The sequence below is a fragment of the Myotis nattereri genome (assembly GCF_964212035.1).
Source record: "Myotis nattereri genome assembly, chromosome: 12".
Classification (NCBI taxonomy): Eukaryota; Metazoa; Chordata; class Mammalia; order Chiroptera; family Vespertilionidae; genus Myotis; species Myotis nattereri.
In genome coordinates, this window is record NC_138087.1 from 64,448,437 (window position 1) to 64,465,488 (window position 17,052).

At 48.5% G+C, this 17,052-nt stretch overlaps 1 protein-coding gene across 5 annotated transcripts in view; it reads left to right on the plus strand.

The window, feature by feature from the left end:
- Nucleotides 1-9,379: 9,379 nt before the first annotated feature.
- LOC308528009 (PALM2-AKAP2 fusion protein) overlaps nucleotides 9,380-17,052 on the plus strand; it is a gene marked incomplete at its 5' end in the record, with an annotated part of 68,543 nt that continues 60,870 nt past the window's right edge. For 3 of the 5 annotated variants that reach the window (XR_013996664.1, XM_081103464.1, XM_081103463.1), the window contains one exon: nucleotides 9,395-11,672. Coding sequence is in view for 4 of the 5 variants with exons in the window: in XM_081103464.1 (XP_080959590.1) it covers nucleotides 9,395-11,672 (2,278 nt within the window). Of the gene's footprint in view, nucleotides 11,673-17,052 lie in introns of all 5 variants that reach the window. The other 2 variants (XM_081103465.1, XM_081103466.1) reach the window with 1 other exon arrangement.

Below are 17,052 nucleotides of genomic sequence, written 5' to 3' on the forward strand. Positions count from 1 at the left end.
CAGTGTACATGTATGTGTGCATGCGTGTGTGTAGTGAACAGTAGCACCTTGGACTCCAGTCAGAAGTATGCCTACTGCTTAGATAATAGTGCTTTCAGAGTATATATAATTTTCTCTCTTGTGAACAGGGCACATTGCAAGCATTTTCTTGGCAACCTCCTCATGGGTACTGAGTATGTAGCGGGTACTGAGTACTCTTGCCTCTTGGTTGGAGGCACCGCTTCCTGCAAGACCCCGCCCTGGTTCATCTTTCTAGAGCAGAGCAATGCCACCCTTGGTGTTTGATTTTTTTTTTCCCCACCTCATTTTTCTTTAGACTGTTAAGTAGCATCTTAAAATGCCTTTGGCTGTACAACCAAACATTCCAGTTATTCCAAAGGGCACATCAATTCAGTTCCCTGATGATTTGGTGTCACCACCTCAAGCACTGAGAAATTCCCCGGATAGTTCTTCATAAATTCCAGCATATTTAAAATGTTGTTTAGGCCCTGGCCAGTGTGGCTCAGTTGGTTGAGTGTTGTCCCATTCACCAAGAGGTCACAGGTTTGATTCCCAGCTAGGGCATACTTGGGTTGGGGGCTTCATCCCCAGTTGGGGATGTGCAGGAGGCAGCCCATCAATGTTTCTCTCTCTCCCTTCCTCTGTCTCTCTAAACATCAATAAAAACACATTTTTTAAAAGTTGTTTAGGCATGGTAAATAGTTGTAAAGTATAGCACACGTTTAGCTTCCTTTTCAAAAGGGCCTTCCTAGGCTCCATCCACTCTGACCATTCCTTCCTGGAACTGTATTTTGGGGGAGGCCCCAGGAGGTCTGCATGGTGGGCCAACCTGCAGGCCACAGGGGACCCCAGCCACCATCTTTGGGCTGCTCACCTGCTTGACCAAGACAAACTGCTCCCAACTGACCCAGAGAGCTAGCCCGGGAGGGCTAGAATTGACATCTGTCCTCCTCTTGCCAGTCACTTCACTATAAACCTCAATTCTCTTGTCTTCTCCAAAATCTCACTGAAGAAAATGACTTCTTCATGGCCCTGCACAGGCCTAGAATTCTGATTGACTTCCTAGTTAGCCAGACCCCAAGTTGTGCCCCCAATTTTCCAGGTCAACCCAGAGTTGGGGGTAAGGGGGTGAAGCCTGGGGGCAGCGCTGGGAGCCAGTTGGAGTTTCCAGGCACAGGGATGCATCAACACTCAGTTAGCCTCCATGTGTGGTGCTGGGGGCCTGGCCTGGGAAAGAAGGAGAGGTGTTGGTGACACTTGTGTCTGCCCAAGGCAAAGGCAGATGTTTTCTTTGCGGCAGAAAAAGTGGAGCCCTTTCCCCAGACAGCCCTTGAAATTAGAGCCCTCATCCCTGACTTCAAACTCTTCTGTCCCGCTACTATGCGACATCATGCAACCATTTAAAATACGTCTTACAAAGACCATGAAAGGACACGAAGACTGCTTGGGAGATAATGTGGAGTACAAACAAAAGCTGGGAACAATCTTGTATATGCTGTCTGGTCTCAACAATATTAAACACACATTTTAAAAAGGAGACCACATGGAATGCAATAAAATATTAACTTTTTCTCGGAGTGGAAGGAGGATGAATAACTTATTTTTTTAATCTATCTCATGTTGATTTCTTTTTTATTGAATAAATTGGGGTGACGTTGGTTAATAAAATTATATAGGTTCCATAATACATCATCTGTATATTGTTTTGTGTGTTCACTACTCCAAGTAGAAGAATTTATTTCCTACAGTGAGCATTTCTGTCCCAAAATGTTCATTTAACTGCATCGTCGGGCTCTTTCAGATTTTTTGCTACCTCAACCTCACCGGGATATTAATTCCCTGCTTATCCAAGGCCCTGTCTCTGACTCAAGACAGCTGGAACCGGCTCCTCTCAGCACCCGCCTTCCCCATTCAGCCCTGAGCTCTGGGAGCCTCTGCCCTCCAGGCTGCGGCCAGCGAGGGAGGGGCCAGGCCTCTTGGAAGGGGGTGAAGTCCTTCTTTGTGTGAATGGCCTTTTAGGGAGCAGAGGGAGGGCCAGCTGTGACATCACAGTCTTCAGTCCCAGGCTCAGCAGGAATGTGTCCAGCCGAGCCAGTGCGCTGGAATCTGTCTGGAAAAGAGGCAGTTCTGACGGGCCGGTTGAGGTGCTCGCTCTGGGCAGGGTAAGCCGAGTCTGCTGACTTATCTTGCGGCCTTTTCTCTCTCATCTGGAAGGAGGGGTTTCCTTTGGAGGCTGAGGAGTCGGGATTGCAGTGCTGTGCTGTGGAGTCCTTTCCTGCTAGAGAAAGAGTGGGCAGCTGAGGTCACACTGGCCACTAGCATCTCTTTTTTTCCCCCCCAAATCTTGTAAAACTCCAGCTTTCATGCTAAAGGGCAAAGAGGAAGCGCCTCACTTTCATGCAGTGCGTGCAAAGAGATGTCAGCTGTGGCAGATGATGCTTTGAAGGTGGTGTGTGAGTGTGTCTGTGAAAGCGTGTGTGTGTGTGTGTGTGTGTGTGTGTGTGTGTCTGAGTCTGAGTGTCCTTTTCCAGAGCAGAGCCAAGTGACCCAGTGAGTCTGATCGCTGGTTTTTGAGTCAGCGCGTTGTATTTATTTAGGCTGCAACTAGCCTTCAGCTCCATGTCGTGGAGGCCTCCAGGTTCCCAGTGACTTCGGCTCTTTGGGGAGTGTGTGTGCCTGTCTGCTCTAGGGGGACCTCATCGGCGCTGTTTGTATGGACAGAGTCACTGTGGACAAATCCTTAACCAGAAGCTTCTGGCATCGTCTTCTCCTTTCTCCTGGCTCTCTGCCTCAATGTAGTGAAACTCTGCCGGGCCCACAGTGGTTGGCTTGTTTTGTTTTTTAGCTTTTGCGCTCTGCCTTTACTAGTTGGCCAGGCATGAACCCAAGATCCTGAACTATCTTAAAACCAAGAGGGACGCAGCTTAGTTATTTAGAGCCAAAGCTAGGCTTGCTTTTGCTTTCAGCAGAATCTGTTACCCTAGGAATGCCAGGCTGCAGGGGCCAGCGTTGCCTCCGTGGCCTTGATCCTGGTTTATCTGGAGGTCGGGACTGCCCTGCCGGGTAGTCTCACAGCGGAAAGGCCTTTGGGGAGAAGAGCCTCTGGGGACCCCTCGGCAGAGCACGGCGTGTATCACGTTGAGGAGAAAGCAAAGGCTGACTTTTGTGGAGCTGAACTGCAGCATCTCTCGCCTCATGCCAGGGAGCCCCTGAGTCCTCCCTGTGGTTCTCAGTCACTCCTGCCGGGAGTGGACCGCCAAGGAACCGAAAGAAACACGCCTTTCACCGGTGGCTGCAGGAAGGCCACGGTTTCCTTCCTTTCCTCCCCTCCCCACCTCTCACCCCCATCACACACACCATCTTCAGTTTCTTTCACAGAAAGCCCGAGCTGTAAATGTGCTAATCAAACAACACCTTAACATGTTCCAGATGTGCAGCCTGCCATGTGAGCCGGTGACTTTTCCGCAGGGCTGAGGGTTGCTATTCATCAGGCAGGCTGTGGTGCCGGGGAAACGCCGTTATGGTACAAATGGGCCGTTTGCCTTCACCAGGAGAGCCAGGCAAGACATAGGCGAGCCTTGTTTCCAGTGAAAGGGGTTTTCAGACTTTTTTTATCTTGACTTCAAGCCTGTACCTGAGGCATAAGCCGGGGAGAATAGCAGGGTGGTGCCTGCCATGTTGACCAACGTCATGGGAGCGCTGGGGAAGAGAGGCTGGGTCTGTAGGGACTGGAACTGTCCTTGTCACTTTGGGCTATAATGGCTTCAAGGCAAGAGATCGGTGGGAGGGAAACCAGAAGGCTTTGTTAGTATTTTGTGCCCTTAAAGGGGGGGTTGGGGGGGGGGTGGAGCCGTCACAGTTAACCTGAGGCTGCCTGGTCTAAATTTAGCCTGTAACTCAGTGGTTCTCAACCTTCCTAATGCCGCGACCCTTTAATACAGTTCCTCATGTTGTGATGACCCCCAACCATAAAATTATTTTCGATGCTACTTCATAACTGTAATTTTGCTACTGTTATGAATCGTCATGTAAATATCTGATATGCAGGATGTATTTTCATTGTTACAAATTAAAGATAATTAAAGCATAGTGATTAATCACAAAAACAATATGTAATTATATACGTGTTTTTCGATGGTCTTAGGCGACCCCTGTGAAAGGGTCGTTCGACCCCCAAAGGGGTCACGACCCACAGGTTGAGAACCACTGCTATAACTAGTCTGGAGTGCTTGGGGTCTTAAGTCTGCCCCCCATCAGCCAGTGGGGTCTCTGTCCTTCTTGGGATGTGGCTGGGCTCCGGCTTCCCATGACCAACACAGCCCCTGGTCCCACAGCGGGGAAACAGCGCTGCTGGGGGTGGAAGCGGAAAGGCCGGCCTAGAACTGGAATGCGGCCCAGGTTATCACCTCTACCCTCCACTTCCTGGTATGAAGGCTTCGCCTGAAGCAAGTCAGGTCATTCTCAGACATTCCTCCTCTGTTGTGTCTATAGGGGCGGGTGGAAGGGGCCCACTCAGACTCCCAGCTCCTTCCCCAGCCCGCCCCCGGCCTGCAGTCTTCAGCAAGGGCCGCGGTGGGGGGCAGAGCTGTGCAGGCCAGCTGCCGAGGACCACTGGCGCTCCCAGCTCCTTCATAAACTCCTCTCAGCCTGCACAACTGGCACCATGGCACAGGGTTGGAATTTTCTTTCCCGGTGCTATACAATGCTTCCTGTGCCCTCTGCGGCTTGCTCTCTTGATGTGAATTGGCACTCCAAGGCAGTAAGCTCTTTGCTGCAAAGAGGGGACCGCCTCAGAGCCCCGGTACCTCCCAGGACTCCCAGGACCTCCTGTGGCCCCAGGCACAGGGCTTGTCGCTCTGCACGTTCTCCTGCTGGCTTATCCTTGCAGGAATGCACTTTGACCTCTGTAGCCTCTGTGCTCCCCTCCCGCATTCCTCAGGTCCCCTGGGTGTGAGGACCTGTCTCTCTCAGACCTCCTGCCTTTGCAGCTCTACCCTGCTTCCCTCAAGACTGTTGAGGTTCAGCAGACCTAAGTCAGCATCTTGCAAGCAGGTGTCTGAGCATCATCCATCACCCAGGTTGTACCCCCTCCTCCCATCGCCTTGGTGATGGAACGTCAGTCCTGTCAGCACCATTCTAAGGCCTGCCTCGTATAGCCAGTGTTGCTCTGTGTACTAAAAACCCAACTTAGGAAAAAGAGGGAGGGAAGGAGGGATAGAGACACTGTCTGGCTTCACAGCTGTGAGGAAGTTTTATTTCACAGCCATGTCTCTGTTCCCAGGCCAAGAGTGAGTGTATTTTTGGTGGAACTTAAAAATAACTGGATGAAAGGATCAGGTCACCTATTACCTGGGGGAAAGCGTTTCTAATTTAAATATTGTGCCGTAGGAGGAAGTAATCTGGGTTATTCAGAGTGTGGAAACCTGGTTGCCCAGAGAGCGCCTGATGTTTGAATAATTTGGGTCACACTGCAGGAGCTGAAGAGGTCGAAGTTGGTAACAGACATTGTCAAGAGGTAACGGCCAGCGTGTGATGGGCAAGTTGGGAAGCTGAGAACACAGCAGGCATGAATAGCAGCTTCAGCTTCATGCTTGTCCTTCTAGTGAAGGACATCTTCCTGGTGTCCCCTGGGCCCAGCCAGATCTGCGAAGGAAAATGCATTCTTCTTTCTGTCCTGATGCTCCCAGCGGTAGGCCCCCGGGAACCCTGTGGGGGAAGAGCACCCTGCTGGCCACCGCCAGGTGTGGGACCTGATGAATTTTCTGTGTAAACTAAACAGGCTTCTAGAATCTCACCCGTGCCGTGGGCTCTGTGGTGCAGGAAAGGAGTCCCAGCCTTTTTCCACGATATCTGTTGCGATGACTGGGATTTTAATATTTTGTCATCAGAGCAAGGGGGAGGGGGACCTGCCTCAAAGGCCAGTCCAGAGGGCCAAGTCCCTGGACTGAAAGGGAAGTCAGCACCCCGTTTCTAGCTGGAGGGTCCTGCAGGTAGAGCAGAAGGTAGAAGCTGACACTAATCTCCAGGGAGCCTGTCTCTGGCCAGTTCTGAATAAAGAGAAGAAAGGGGTCTTTGATGCCAAGTCATGAGTCTCACGTGACTTCTAGAGAGTCAAGTGTGCAAATGGTCACCCAGAAAGCCAAGTGCATGGTCTTTAAAGCCATCCGCCTGGCATTTTCCCTGTTGTTTGGAAGCCGCCCGTCACTGAGCATACCTCTGGAAGCACTAGGCTAGGAAGGACTGGCCTTCAGATCCTGGCTGTGCCTCTTACTGGCCAGGCAATCCTGGGGAAAATCCTGGACGTCTCTAAATCTCTTATTCTAATGTTTGTTTTGTTTAAGTAGAATTTTTAAAGTTATTATTGATTTGAGAGAGAGGAAGGAAAAGGGAGAGAGAAAGAAGCATCAATGATGAGAGAGAATCATTGATAGGCTGCCTCCTGCACGCCCCCTACTGGGCCTGTGTCCTGACCAGGAATTGAACTGGGGGCCTCTTGGTTTATGGGTTGACGCTCAACCACTGAACCACGCCGGCTGGGCGCTTTACATAATTATTAAACAAACACATTAGGGCCAGCAATGGCAGCTTTAGACGCAACCTGGCCACCAGGTTATAGTAAAAGTGAAACAGGACCATCAAAGGTCTGGGCTGCCTGTCACTACTTGAGCCAATTAAGCAGAGACAGGGTTGATCATGTATGAACGTTTATTCCAATAATGCCGGCAGTATGAGAGCAGCAGATTACTTCGAATATCTGCTCTGCGCCGCTTCCCCCCAAAAGCCAGCTGCTTATCTTGGGTAGAAGGACAAAACTTGCATGGGGAAGCAGGCAACAGGAATAAGAATAGGTATGTATTAGATCAAATTCTGGCGCTCGTGCAGATATTTATTAAATACATGTTTGTAAAAGTACATATAAAAGTACTGTCTCTAACCTCAAAGAGGTCTCCGCTCTGGTATAGACGCTACTCATAGAAGGTTGGAAAATATGTCCAATCCACACATTGGAACACCATCGTTTTCTAACATTTCATTATGCTAATTGACAAGCCATTAATTTCACAAATGGAAATTCATTTCTCACCTTAATTATGCCAATTAGCAAAGCCTCAGGGGGCCCTGTGGGAGTTAAAGAGAGCTCAACTACTGGAGGAAGGAAGCCGCCTCCTGGGGAACATGGAATTCCAGATTAGATCCTGCTTGACCACTCTTGGCACGCATATTCCCGATGAGGATGGCTGTCTGCTCCTGGGATGGAATTTAAACTAATTTCAGACACACACACACACCACACACAGCTGCATGGCATTGTCTCTGCCCAAGTATTTTAAAGTAAATGGTTGAGTAGACATCCTGACCAGCTGACAGCTATTCTGGGAAGGCAGGTATCATGTGCCACGCTGTGAGGGCCACACCTGAAGTGTGAGCAGGGACAGCCGTGATTCCCCACGGGTCCCTTACCACCCTAGGTTTTCTCTGACCTTTGAAAAAGTCCAGTTTGGTGGTTCTTTCGTGTCTTGTTTTTGTTTTGTTTTGATTGGGGCATAGTTTATTCCAGAAAGGATTTTCCAGTCCATTGATTGAATATGTATTTTCTCTGAATCTGGAATCAGGTTCACATTATCTGAAGCACAGAGAAAATTCTGGTCTTCAAAGGGAGCAATAAGCATTTGTTGGTTTAAACAAGACAGCATTTAATGATGTCAGCCCAGACTCCTGCCAAATTCGGACTGTGGGATTTCTAGCCCATTTTCATTTACCTGTGTAGTCACCAGTGGCTTTAATCACACCAGGCTATCTTGCATGAAGGCGGATTCTTCCTGCTGAGAACAGAACTCAGGAATTTGCTCTTTTGTTGGGCTCTGGGACCTCTGATGCATGATTGTGAATCAGTACTGCAGAGCTGTTTGTTTCTTGGAAGTATTTCTACCCTGATCAGGGTTTAGAGCTTGGAGCTGCTGCTCCCTGAAGAGGATGGAAGGGTCTGGAAGGACTTTCTAAATTGATACCTGTCTTCCCAGAATAGCTGTCAGCTGGTCAGGATGTCTTATGGAAAGAAGAGGAAGAGGCGGGGCGCAAGTAACTGGCAGAAAGGAGAGCCTCTATCCCGTTCACACCCTCCAGTGTCTCAGTATAGACTTTTAAATGTGCTGGAAAAGAACCATCTCCCATTACACAGGGACTGCAAACTTTGGCCTTAACCAATATTAGCATCGTAAAAGTCTCCGTGGGATACATCACAGAAGACCTAGCGAATAGACTTCATGATTTCTGACTGAAAGGCGAAGGTAGTCTTTTGACACTGCAGAAATGTGCTGTGGAATTTTGCATTGGAACGGTTGTTGCTAGTTCAGAAACTATGCCTTGGAAAGAACTGTTGTAATTTTCCTCTGTCAAACACTGAACTGTGGCGTGTCCAGGACAAAGAGGCTGATGTGAGGAGTCAAACAAGTGTTCTTGGGAAATGTGGTGGAGGAGGGCTCAGGCACTGCTGTCTACAGGAGAGCAATGTGGGCAAGGTTTTTACTTCGCCCGACTAGAATGATGGTATTGCATTTGGCAGAGAATCATATGTTTTCAAGGTTTGTTCGTGTAGGAGGACTTTCTTTTTACAGTTGGGGACACACAAATACTGCTGTTACATTTGTGCAGTAATTTGCTGTGACTGTTTTGCAAGACTGGTACAATTGCTATATAATGTCTTGTACTTTAGAAGATATTTGAGTGTGTCTTCAAATGATCTGAGTCCTAATTTACTTTTTTTAAACTTAAATTTATTTAAGTTTTTATTTTTAAAGTAAGTTCTTATTGATTTTAGAGAGAGAGAGGAAGGGAGAGGGCTAGAGAGGTAGAAACATCGATGAGAGAGAGACATCGATCGGCCGCCTCTTGCACCCTGCACACTGGGGATGGAGCCCACAACCTGGGCATGTGCCCTGAGCAGGAATTGAACTGGGGACCTCTTGGCTCATGGGTTGACACTCAACCACGCTGGCCAGGCCCTAATTTACTTTTAAATTAAAAAACAAAAATGGGCCTAGCATAGATTGAACATTCTCTGGACACCTGGTAAACAAAAGGGAATCTGTGAAATGGACAGGGGTAGGTACTGTCACCACCACAACATGAGCATGTGGAGCCTTGTTGGAAGGGAAGTCTCCATTCAAAAGGACTTGTCATTGTTGCTTCAGTGTCCCTTCCTATTAGTTACTAGTTAATTTCTCAGTCACATCCATAAGAGATGTGGTGTCTAACCCTGTTTTTCATTTCCTCTTTATTCCAGAAGCCTCCCCAGCTCTCCGAGGATGATATCTGGCTAAACCACGAGAGGGACAACTGTAGTGCCAACCCCCTGGATGCTGTGATCAGCCCTCTTCCCTCAAATCACAAAAACATGGAAATTGAGGTCTCTGTTGCAGAATGTAAAAGTGTTCCTGGAATCACCTCTGCTCCACATTCCATGGACCACCCCTCCCCTTTCTACTCGCCCCCCCACAATGGCCTCCTCGCTGATCACCACGAATCTCTGGATAATGATGTGGCCAGTGAGATCCGATATCTAGACGAGGTGCTGGAGGCCAACTGCTGCGATTCATCTGCGGACGGCACTTACAACGGCACATCCTCCCCGGAGCCTGGCGCAGCCATCCTGGTGGGCAGCCCGAGCCCACCTGCCCACACCGCCGTCCAGCCAGAACCCACTGAGAGAGCAGCCGGCAGGCAGGTGCCTCCTCACATTGAGCTCAGTAAAAGCAACTCTGACACCATGGCGGAGGGTGACAGAGCCAACGGCCACTCCCCTGACCAGCCCAGAGATCTGCTGGGGGACAGCCTGCAGGCACCCGTGAGCCCCAGCTCCTCCACCAGCTCGTGGTGCTCGTCCCGAGACGGGGAGTTCACGCTCACCACGCTGAAGAAGGAAGCCAAGTTTGAGCTGCGTGCCTTCCACGAGGACAAGAAGCCCTCCAAGCTCTTTGAGGACGACGAGAAAGAACAGTACTGTGTCCGAAAAGTGAGGCCTACGGAAGAGATCCTGGAGCTGGAGAAGGAAAGGCGAGAACTCATCCGGAGTCAGGCCATGAAGAAGAATCCTGGCATCGCGGCCAAATGGTGGAATCCGCCCCAGGAAAAATCCATCGAGGAGCAGCTGGACGAGGAACATCTGGAGTCGCACAAAAAGTACAAGGAGCGCAAGGAGCGCAGGGCGCAGCAGGAGCAGTTGCTGCTGCAGCAGCAGCCCCCGCCGCAGCTCTGCACAGCCCCCGCCTCCGCTCGGGAACCTTCCGGCATGACCGCAAAGACGAAGGAGGACATCGTCACAGAGCAGATCGATTTCTCTGCTGCTCGCAAACAGTTCCAGCTCATGGAGAATTCCAGGCAACCATTGGCCAAGGGCCAGAGTAACCCCAGGCTCTTCTCCATCAAGCCCTTCTATAGGCCTCTGGGTTCAATCAACTCAGACAAGCCACTGACCATCTCGAGACCAGCTTCCCTTGGGGGTCCTGCAGAAGATGGTGGCACATCGGCGGCCAAGGGGCAGAAAGCCCCCTGTGCCCTGGAGAGCCAGCCTCCGGGAGGAGGCCAGGGCAGCGCAGCTCCTCAGGGGAAGGAAGGGCCCTACAGTGAGCCCTCCAAACGCGGGCCCCTGTCCAAACTGTGGGCAGAGGACGGAGAGTTCACAAGTGCCAGGGCCGTCCTCACCGTGGTCAAGGACGACGACCCTGGGATTTTGGATCAGTTTTCCAGGTCTGTCAATGTCTCTCTGACCCAGGAGGAGCTTGACTCTGGTTTGGATGAGTTGTCAGTGAGGTCCCAGGACACCACTGTCCTGGAGACCCTGTCCAATGATTTCAGCATGGACAACATCAGTGACAGCGGGGCCTCCAATGAAACAGCCAACGCCCTCCAGGAAAATTCACTGGCTGATTTTTCTCTGCCCCAGACTCCCCAAACTGACAACCCCTCAGAAGGCCGAGGAGAAGGCGTCTCCAAGTCCTTTAGTGATCATGGTTTCTACTCCCCTTCGTCCACGCTGGGAGACTCTCCGTCGGTTGATGACCCCTTGGAATACCAGGCTGGTCTCCTGGTTCAAAATGCCATTCAACAAGCCATAGCCGAGCAAGTGGATAGAGCTGGGTCTGGAACCAGCAAAGGTGGAGCAGAACAACAGAGACCCAAAGCAACTCTAGAGGAAGCCGGGACTGGGGCTCCTCGCTCCGAGAAGCCTCAAAGCATGTTTGAACCACCTCAGGTGTCCTCTCCTGTTCAAGAGAAAAGGGATGTATTACCAAAGATCCTGCCTGCCGAAGACAGGGTGCTCAGGGAACGGGGACCCGCCTCCCCACCGCCCGCGGTGCAGCCCAGTGGCCCGATAAACATGGAGGAGACCAGACCAGAAGGGAGCTATTTCAGCAAGTACTCGGAGGCCGCAGAGCTAAGAAGCACAGCCTCGCTCCTGGCCACTCAAGAGTCTGATGTGATGGTGGGGCCCTTCAAGCTGAGGTCAAGGAAGCAGCGGACTTTGTCCATGATCGAAGAAGAGATCCGAGCAGCCCAGGAGAGGGAAGAGGAGCTGAAGAGGCAGAGACAAGTCTTGCAGAGCACCCAGAGTTCCAGGGCAAAGAACGCCTTGTCGCTGCCCTCCCGAACATCGTACTACAAAACCGCCCCAGGTAAGTGAAGCGCCGCACACAGAGGCAGGTGTTACTGGTTGATTTCAGCTTTCAGGTATCTATGTGGATTCTCCTCTGTGCGTGGCTGGAATAAGTGTCCAGGCTACACAAGCACGGGGACTTCAGCATTTGGTTCATGCTACGGGAGTGTCAGAGCGTCCTCTGGAGGAATCCTGAGCCTGGATGGTGTGAGCCATTCCCCAGAGGAGTGGAACGCAGTAGGTCTGTCTCATTATTCTGCTCTGGTCTCGGTTTAGTGCAGAGGATTGTTCTCTTTTATTTGAAGGGGCTGCTTCTTGGCAATGGGAGTGTGACTGTGTGGGACCCATGTGGACCGTTGGAGTCAACAGCTTGACCCTTAGTGTCTGTAGTTAAATCAACCCATCTGATTTGGGGGCTGTGCTCTACTAACCCCTTCTGATGCGAGGTCCCTTTCCAACAATGACAGTCGTGACTTGGTGTTGCAGAGTGAGCCAGAGAAGATGCTTTTGTCCGTCTTCTATATGATTGGCTTTGCTTTTCATCCTCACAAAGCAATTACTTTGGAATTAGGGGTGGTCTCATCTATTCAAGTTCTATGATCCATTTAGAGAAGCTGAGTTGCTAAATAAAAAGGCAGGCCTTTCATCCCCTCTCATTGCCTGGGCAGTCCCTTTCTTGAATACTTTGTGTAGACATTCGATGCTAATGATATGGTAATTGTTATTGCTACCATTATGAGTAACAATGTAGACCAGTAGCTTTTATTTCCCATTTGGATATGATGACAATTGGAGACCCACACATCCTATCATGGAGAGATGCTGCAGGCAGTGTGGCCTCAGCTAGTCTGTGAGGTGTTTGTTATGGGACTGTGCTGACGGAAATACAGACAGTGAGAGTAAGTTCTGGAAACTCTTGGAGCAATTTGATATTGTCCTCAAATCCAAGTGTGGGACTTTGTAGTTTTAAAAAGTATTGGCCCGAAATAGACTGGGGAGGAGAAAACTGTTTCTTCACCAGAAATAATTTAGAAGTATTACCCTAATGTGTATTTTAAATCTTTGTTGTTGAAAGTATTACATATGTCTGCTTTTATCCTGCATTGACCTCTTCTAACAGTCCTTCCAACTCTTAATCCTATCTTGACACTTGGCTTCTATCAAATCTACAGTGATGCAAGGGAACTCTTTTTGTTAATAATTTTCAACCTAAAGAAAAGTTCCCAAGTTTAAATGTCTTTTTTATTCTGAACGATTTGGGAGAAATCTATGTTTTTGCTCTTAGTTTCCCTCTTTCAAAGATGGAGGATGATAAGGTGTCTATTTTTAAAAGGATATAGTCATTTCCAAAGAACAATTATTAGAACAAACATCTGGAAGTTTTATCTTACTGGTTCTGATGTGCTGTTTAAAGGAAGGAAGAAGTTCTGCATAAATAGGGTTTGTGTTACATTTGTTCATACAGAGGTGAACAAGGCAGTTCCTGCCTTTGGGGAACTTAGAGTTCAGGAAGAAAAACAACCCCAAACAGGGGTGGAAATTTCATGGCAGAGAAGCACGGAGACCCTTGGGAGCACACAACACAGAAGACCACCTCAGTGGGGAGAAGGGAAGTCTTCCTTTCTTGGGAAACTTCTCCACTTTGAGCTGAGGGAGAACTCAGGTTCAGGGAGTGCAGGAAATTATTCCAGGAACAATTTCTGTAGGAAAAGCACCTATCGAGGCCCCAAAGGAATAGAGAACACGGCACATTTGAGGTGTTTCTAGAAGGTCTGGGTGGGTTGGAGGAAGAAATCTAAAACAAAGCAAAATTGATTGGAGCCAGACAACATTTAGGTTTTAAATGTTATACTTTATCCCTTGGCCGGTCGGAAGCCAAGGAGGACTTTCAGACGGGTAATTATCTCCACACAGCTCCAAGCTGTCCTGCCTTCATGCATGAACTGATGGACTCGAGGTCTTCCTGCTTTTTAGTGGGTTCATTCCCCCGGCTTCTATTGAGCTCTTCCTCTGAGTGAGCACTTCTTAAGTCATGCCACCAACTCGACGAATGACGTGTTAGGTGAGAGGCCATGCTCCCAAGAAGGAACACACGTGCACCTCCTGCGCATGGTACTTAGAAGTAGAGCGTAAAGGAAATGCTCCGGCAGGTGTGCAAGCCTGATTTGAAGATGTAACCCACTCGCTGCTGGAAGACTCCCTTGAGGAGGGAGTCTGGGAGGACAACCCAAACATTGTATTGAAATTAACAGTGTAGACCTTTTCAAACGTCTTTTCAAATTTAGGGTGTCAGCAGGCAGTTCTCACTATTATTAGGTTTCCTGGTTTCACTTCCAACTTCTAGGCCTGACAGAGAAACCCAGATACCTAGGTGAATAGTTTAGGGGGGTGTTTTTTCTGGTTTGCTTTTTTTTTTTTTTTTTTTAAGTTTAGTTTTTGAAATAGTTTCTGTTTTCCTGCCAGATGTTAATTTGATCTACCAAGTCAGAGAAGTTGCCAGATAAGGGGGGCATTATGGAGCGTGGTAAAGGAGAAGGTGTGGTATTGAGTCCCATAACTTAGAGCGGCCATCTTTTTTAATATGTGGAAAGATGTGATAGTGATATACATATTATAAAAATAAAATTTCCAAGCAGTTTGAACTTCTGTTATCAGTTTGAATCACAATGCACATGTGATGATTGTTACACTATTATAAAGATTATTGGCTGGGTCTCTTTTCTTTCCCCTTTGTTATCTTCAAATATCAAAGGAAAAGCCCTAGAAAGAAAAAAAAAAAAGTTGATGTCAGCACAATATTCACGAAGCAGAGCTTGGTGACTCGTTCCATGTGTAATATCCCAGTGAGGGGTATGTCTGCTGCTGTATTTCCTGGACATTCTCTGGTGACACAGCCTAATCATGGCTATGACTTACCAAGACCTTAAAGCTGTGACCTATGCTAGTTATTTCACACAGATTTTCTGTTTAATCCCACAACAGGCCTCTGAGATTTAACACAAATTATCCAAACCCTTGAAGCCAGATATATTCAGATTTCTTATTTTATTTTAGAAAATCCATAAAAATGTATATTCTGTTATTTAGAAAAGCAATGCAGTGCATATACTGTTATGTAACACACCGAGGTGGGGTGTGGGGCAGCACGCCTCATGAAATCCGATTTCTGCCATAAATCTTAAAAAGAGTTGGTTATATTAAGTGGGGAAAAATAAAGGCTAAGAAGAACCTCATGCTGCTTCATGTCAGGTTTTGCTGCCAAATAAATTATGACAAAACTTGGTTTTCAGAGCTTTTCCAGGAGTTTGGAATTGTGCATGAGGGATCGTGGACCTGTAATAGTATTTCCTTTTCTAAGAATTAATATAGAGCCCAGAGAGACTAAGTAACTTGATCGAGGTCACCCAGTTAGGAAGTGGCAGAGCCAGGTTCAAACCCAGGTTCATTTAACTCCCGAGTCTGTATTTTGTCTACACCCTTTCTTGCCCTCTGCTGGACCCGCCCCATGCCCTTGAGGCCCATGAGTTGTGTAGTAACAGCTCTCCTCTCCACCTGCAGTGATTGAGCTGTTTCCTTCTGCCCTCTCCCGGTGCTTAGGCCTGGCCCTGCATTTCCTCGGTCCTTCTGCTGTGGCTCTGGAATCCTCTGCTCACAGTGGCCAGAGTGGGTGAGTTTGCTTCAAGAGGTCATGGGACTGTGGTATCCCAGTGACCCAGAATGGTTCCTTTGTTTTTTTGTTTGGTTTTTTAGAACTAAATCCCAATGCTCCAAATTACAATAGGCCAAATTTCTGGTGCTGCCCAAAGATCTGAGTGATGGGGGAGGGGCTAGCACAGCCCACGGCAGCCCAGCGTCTGGCCTGGTTGTTCCGAGTTCTTTCTGAAAGTTCCTTCCCCAGAGGGAAGCTCAGCCATCCACTCCTCGCAGGCTCCTTCCCTGAAATCTGTGCAAGCACTGGGTACTCAAGCAAGGAATCACTTTCTTAATTTGAGGACGAGCAGGAATAGGTGTTTACTCCATTAACCCACTGTGTTGAGAGTGGGCCAAGGTCACTTGAGTTAGTTCAATGGTGGTCTTTGGCTCTTTGAGATTGATCCTTCTGCTTGGACCAGAACCTCCCTGAATTTTATTTCTCTGAGCCCCCAAAATATGTTCTTTTTTTTTTTTTTAATGCTATTTGGGAAGAAATGGGTAAGAAAAAGCTAGAGTGAAGCAGGGGGTGAATGAATGAAATGAAATTAATGAATCAGGACTTCTCAGATTACAGAATTCAGTTATTTTTGGACGTTCCATTCAGTGGTTTGAAAAGGGCAACTGCCATGGTTGAAGCTGCAGCCTCCCTCCCAAGAAGGCCCCCATCCTTTCTTCCGTGACAAGACTGTGCTGGTGGCTTCTGGGAAATAGAACTTTGGAAAACGCACATTTCTCACCAGTATAATTCCCTTCTGTGAGCGGGTCCTGTTGTCACTGCTCATTGTGCTGGGTCTTCTGATACATCCAGGGGTCTGGGTTGGCTCCCAGGGGGGCTTATCCCTTGCTGGGGACACCCCATGGTGTCCTTGTGGCTTGCCTTTTACCCCACGTACCAAGTTAGGAGATTGGCTTCTGAAAAGTCAGACTTAACCACATGCAAAGAGAGATGCAGTCTTGAACTGAGAAAGAAAAGGATGAATCAAAGGACCGAATTCTTGCAACATCCCTGCTTTACGCCTGGTAAGAAATGTGAACTAATCAAAGCCAGGCTGGGGAACAGGATGTCCCTATGACTGCTGGAGTTCAGGGAGGATATGAGTGTGCCTCTCACAGCCGTGGTGATGGCTGTGTTCCCTACGGAGCCTGGCATTTCAGAACCGTTTGATCTTGTGAATAAGCTGCTGCATAAGGGGTGGAGTGGAGAATGTGAAGGACAGACCATTAGATCCCCAAAGAATACATTTATATTTCGTGTAAGGTATTTCTCATGAGCTTGAAGGAAAGCATCAGACGTTTCCCAAAACGTGGGTGCATCTGACGTGAGAGCTATCCTCCATTACTCAGATATAAACTCACACTTTACGTGAAAAAGCTGGTCAAGAAAATTATGGACCTAAATGTGTCAGCCACTGTCTGGGATTATATCCAAAGCTCAAATCCTGACTCCACTGCTTCTAAACTTCAGTGTCCTCACCGGTAAAATGCGAATAAAATAGCACCAGCCGCATCAATCGGTTTGGACAGTGCCTGGCACACAAAAGGCTCCCAGAGTTACTGTGGTGGTGGTGGTTGTTAGTTACCTATCTGTTTTAAGAAAAGGCGTAGACCACCTTAGCACGATTGCTTCTGAGTCACTCTCCTGCCACTGCAGGAGAAATTAATGGCAGGATATGCATTATAACATTGCTTTCTAGATGGGATTTTTT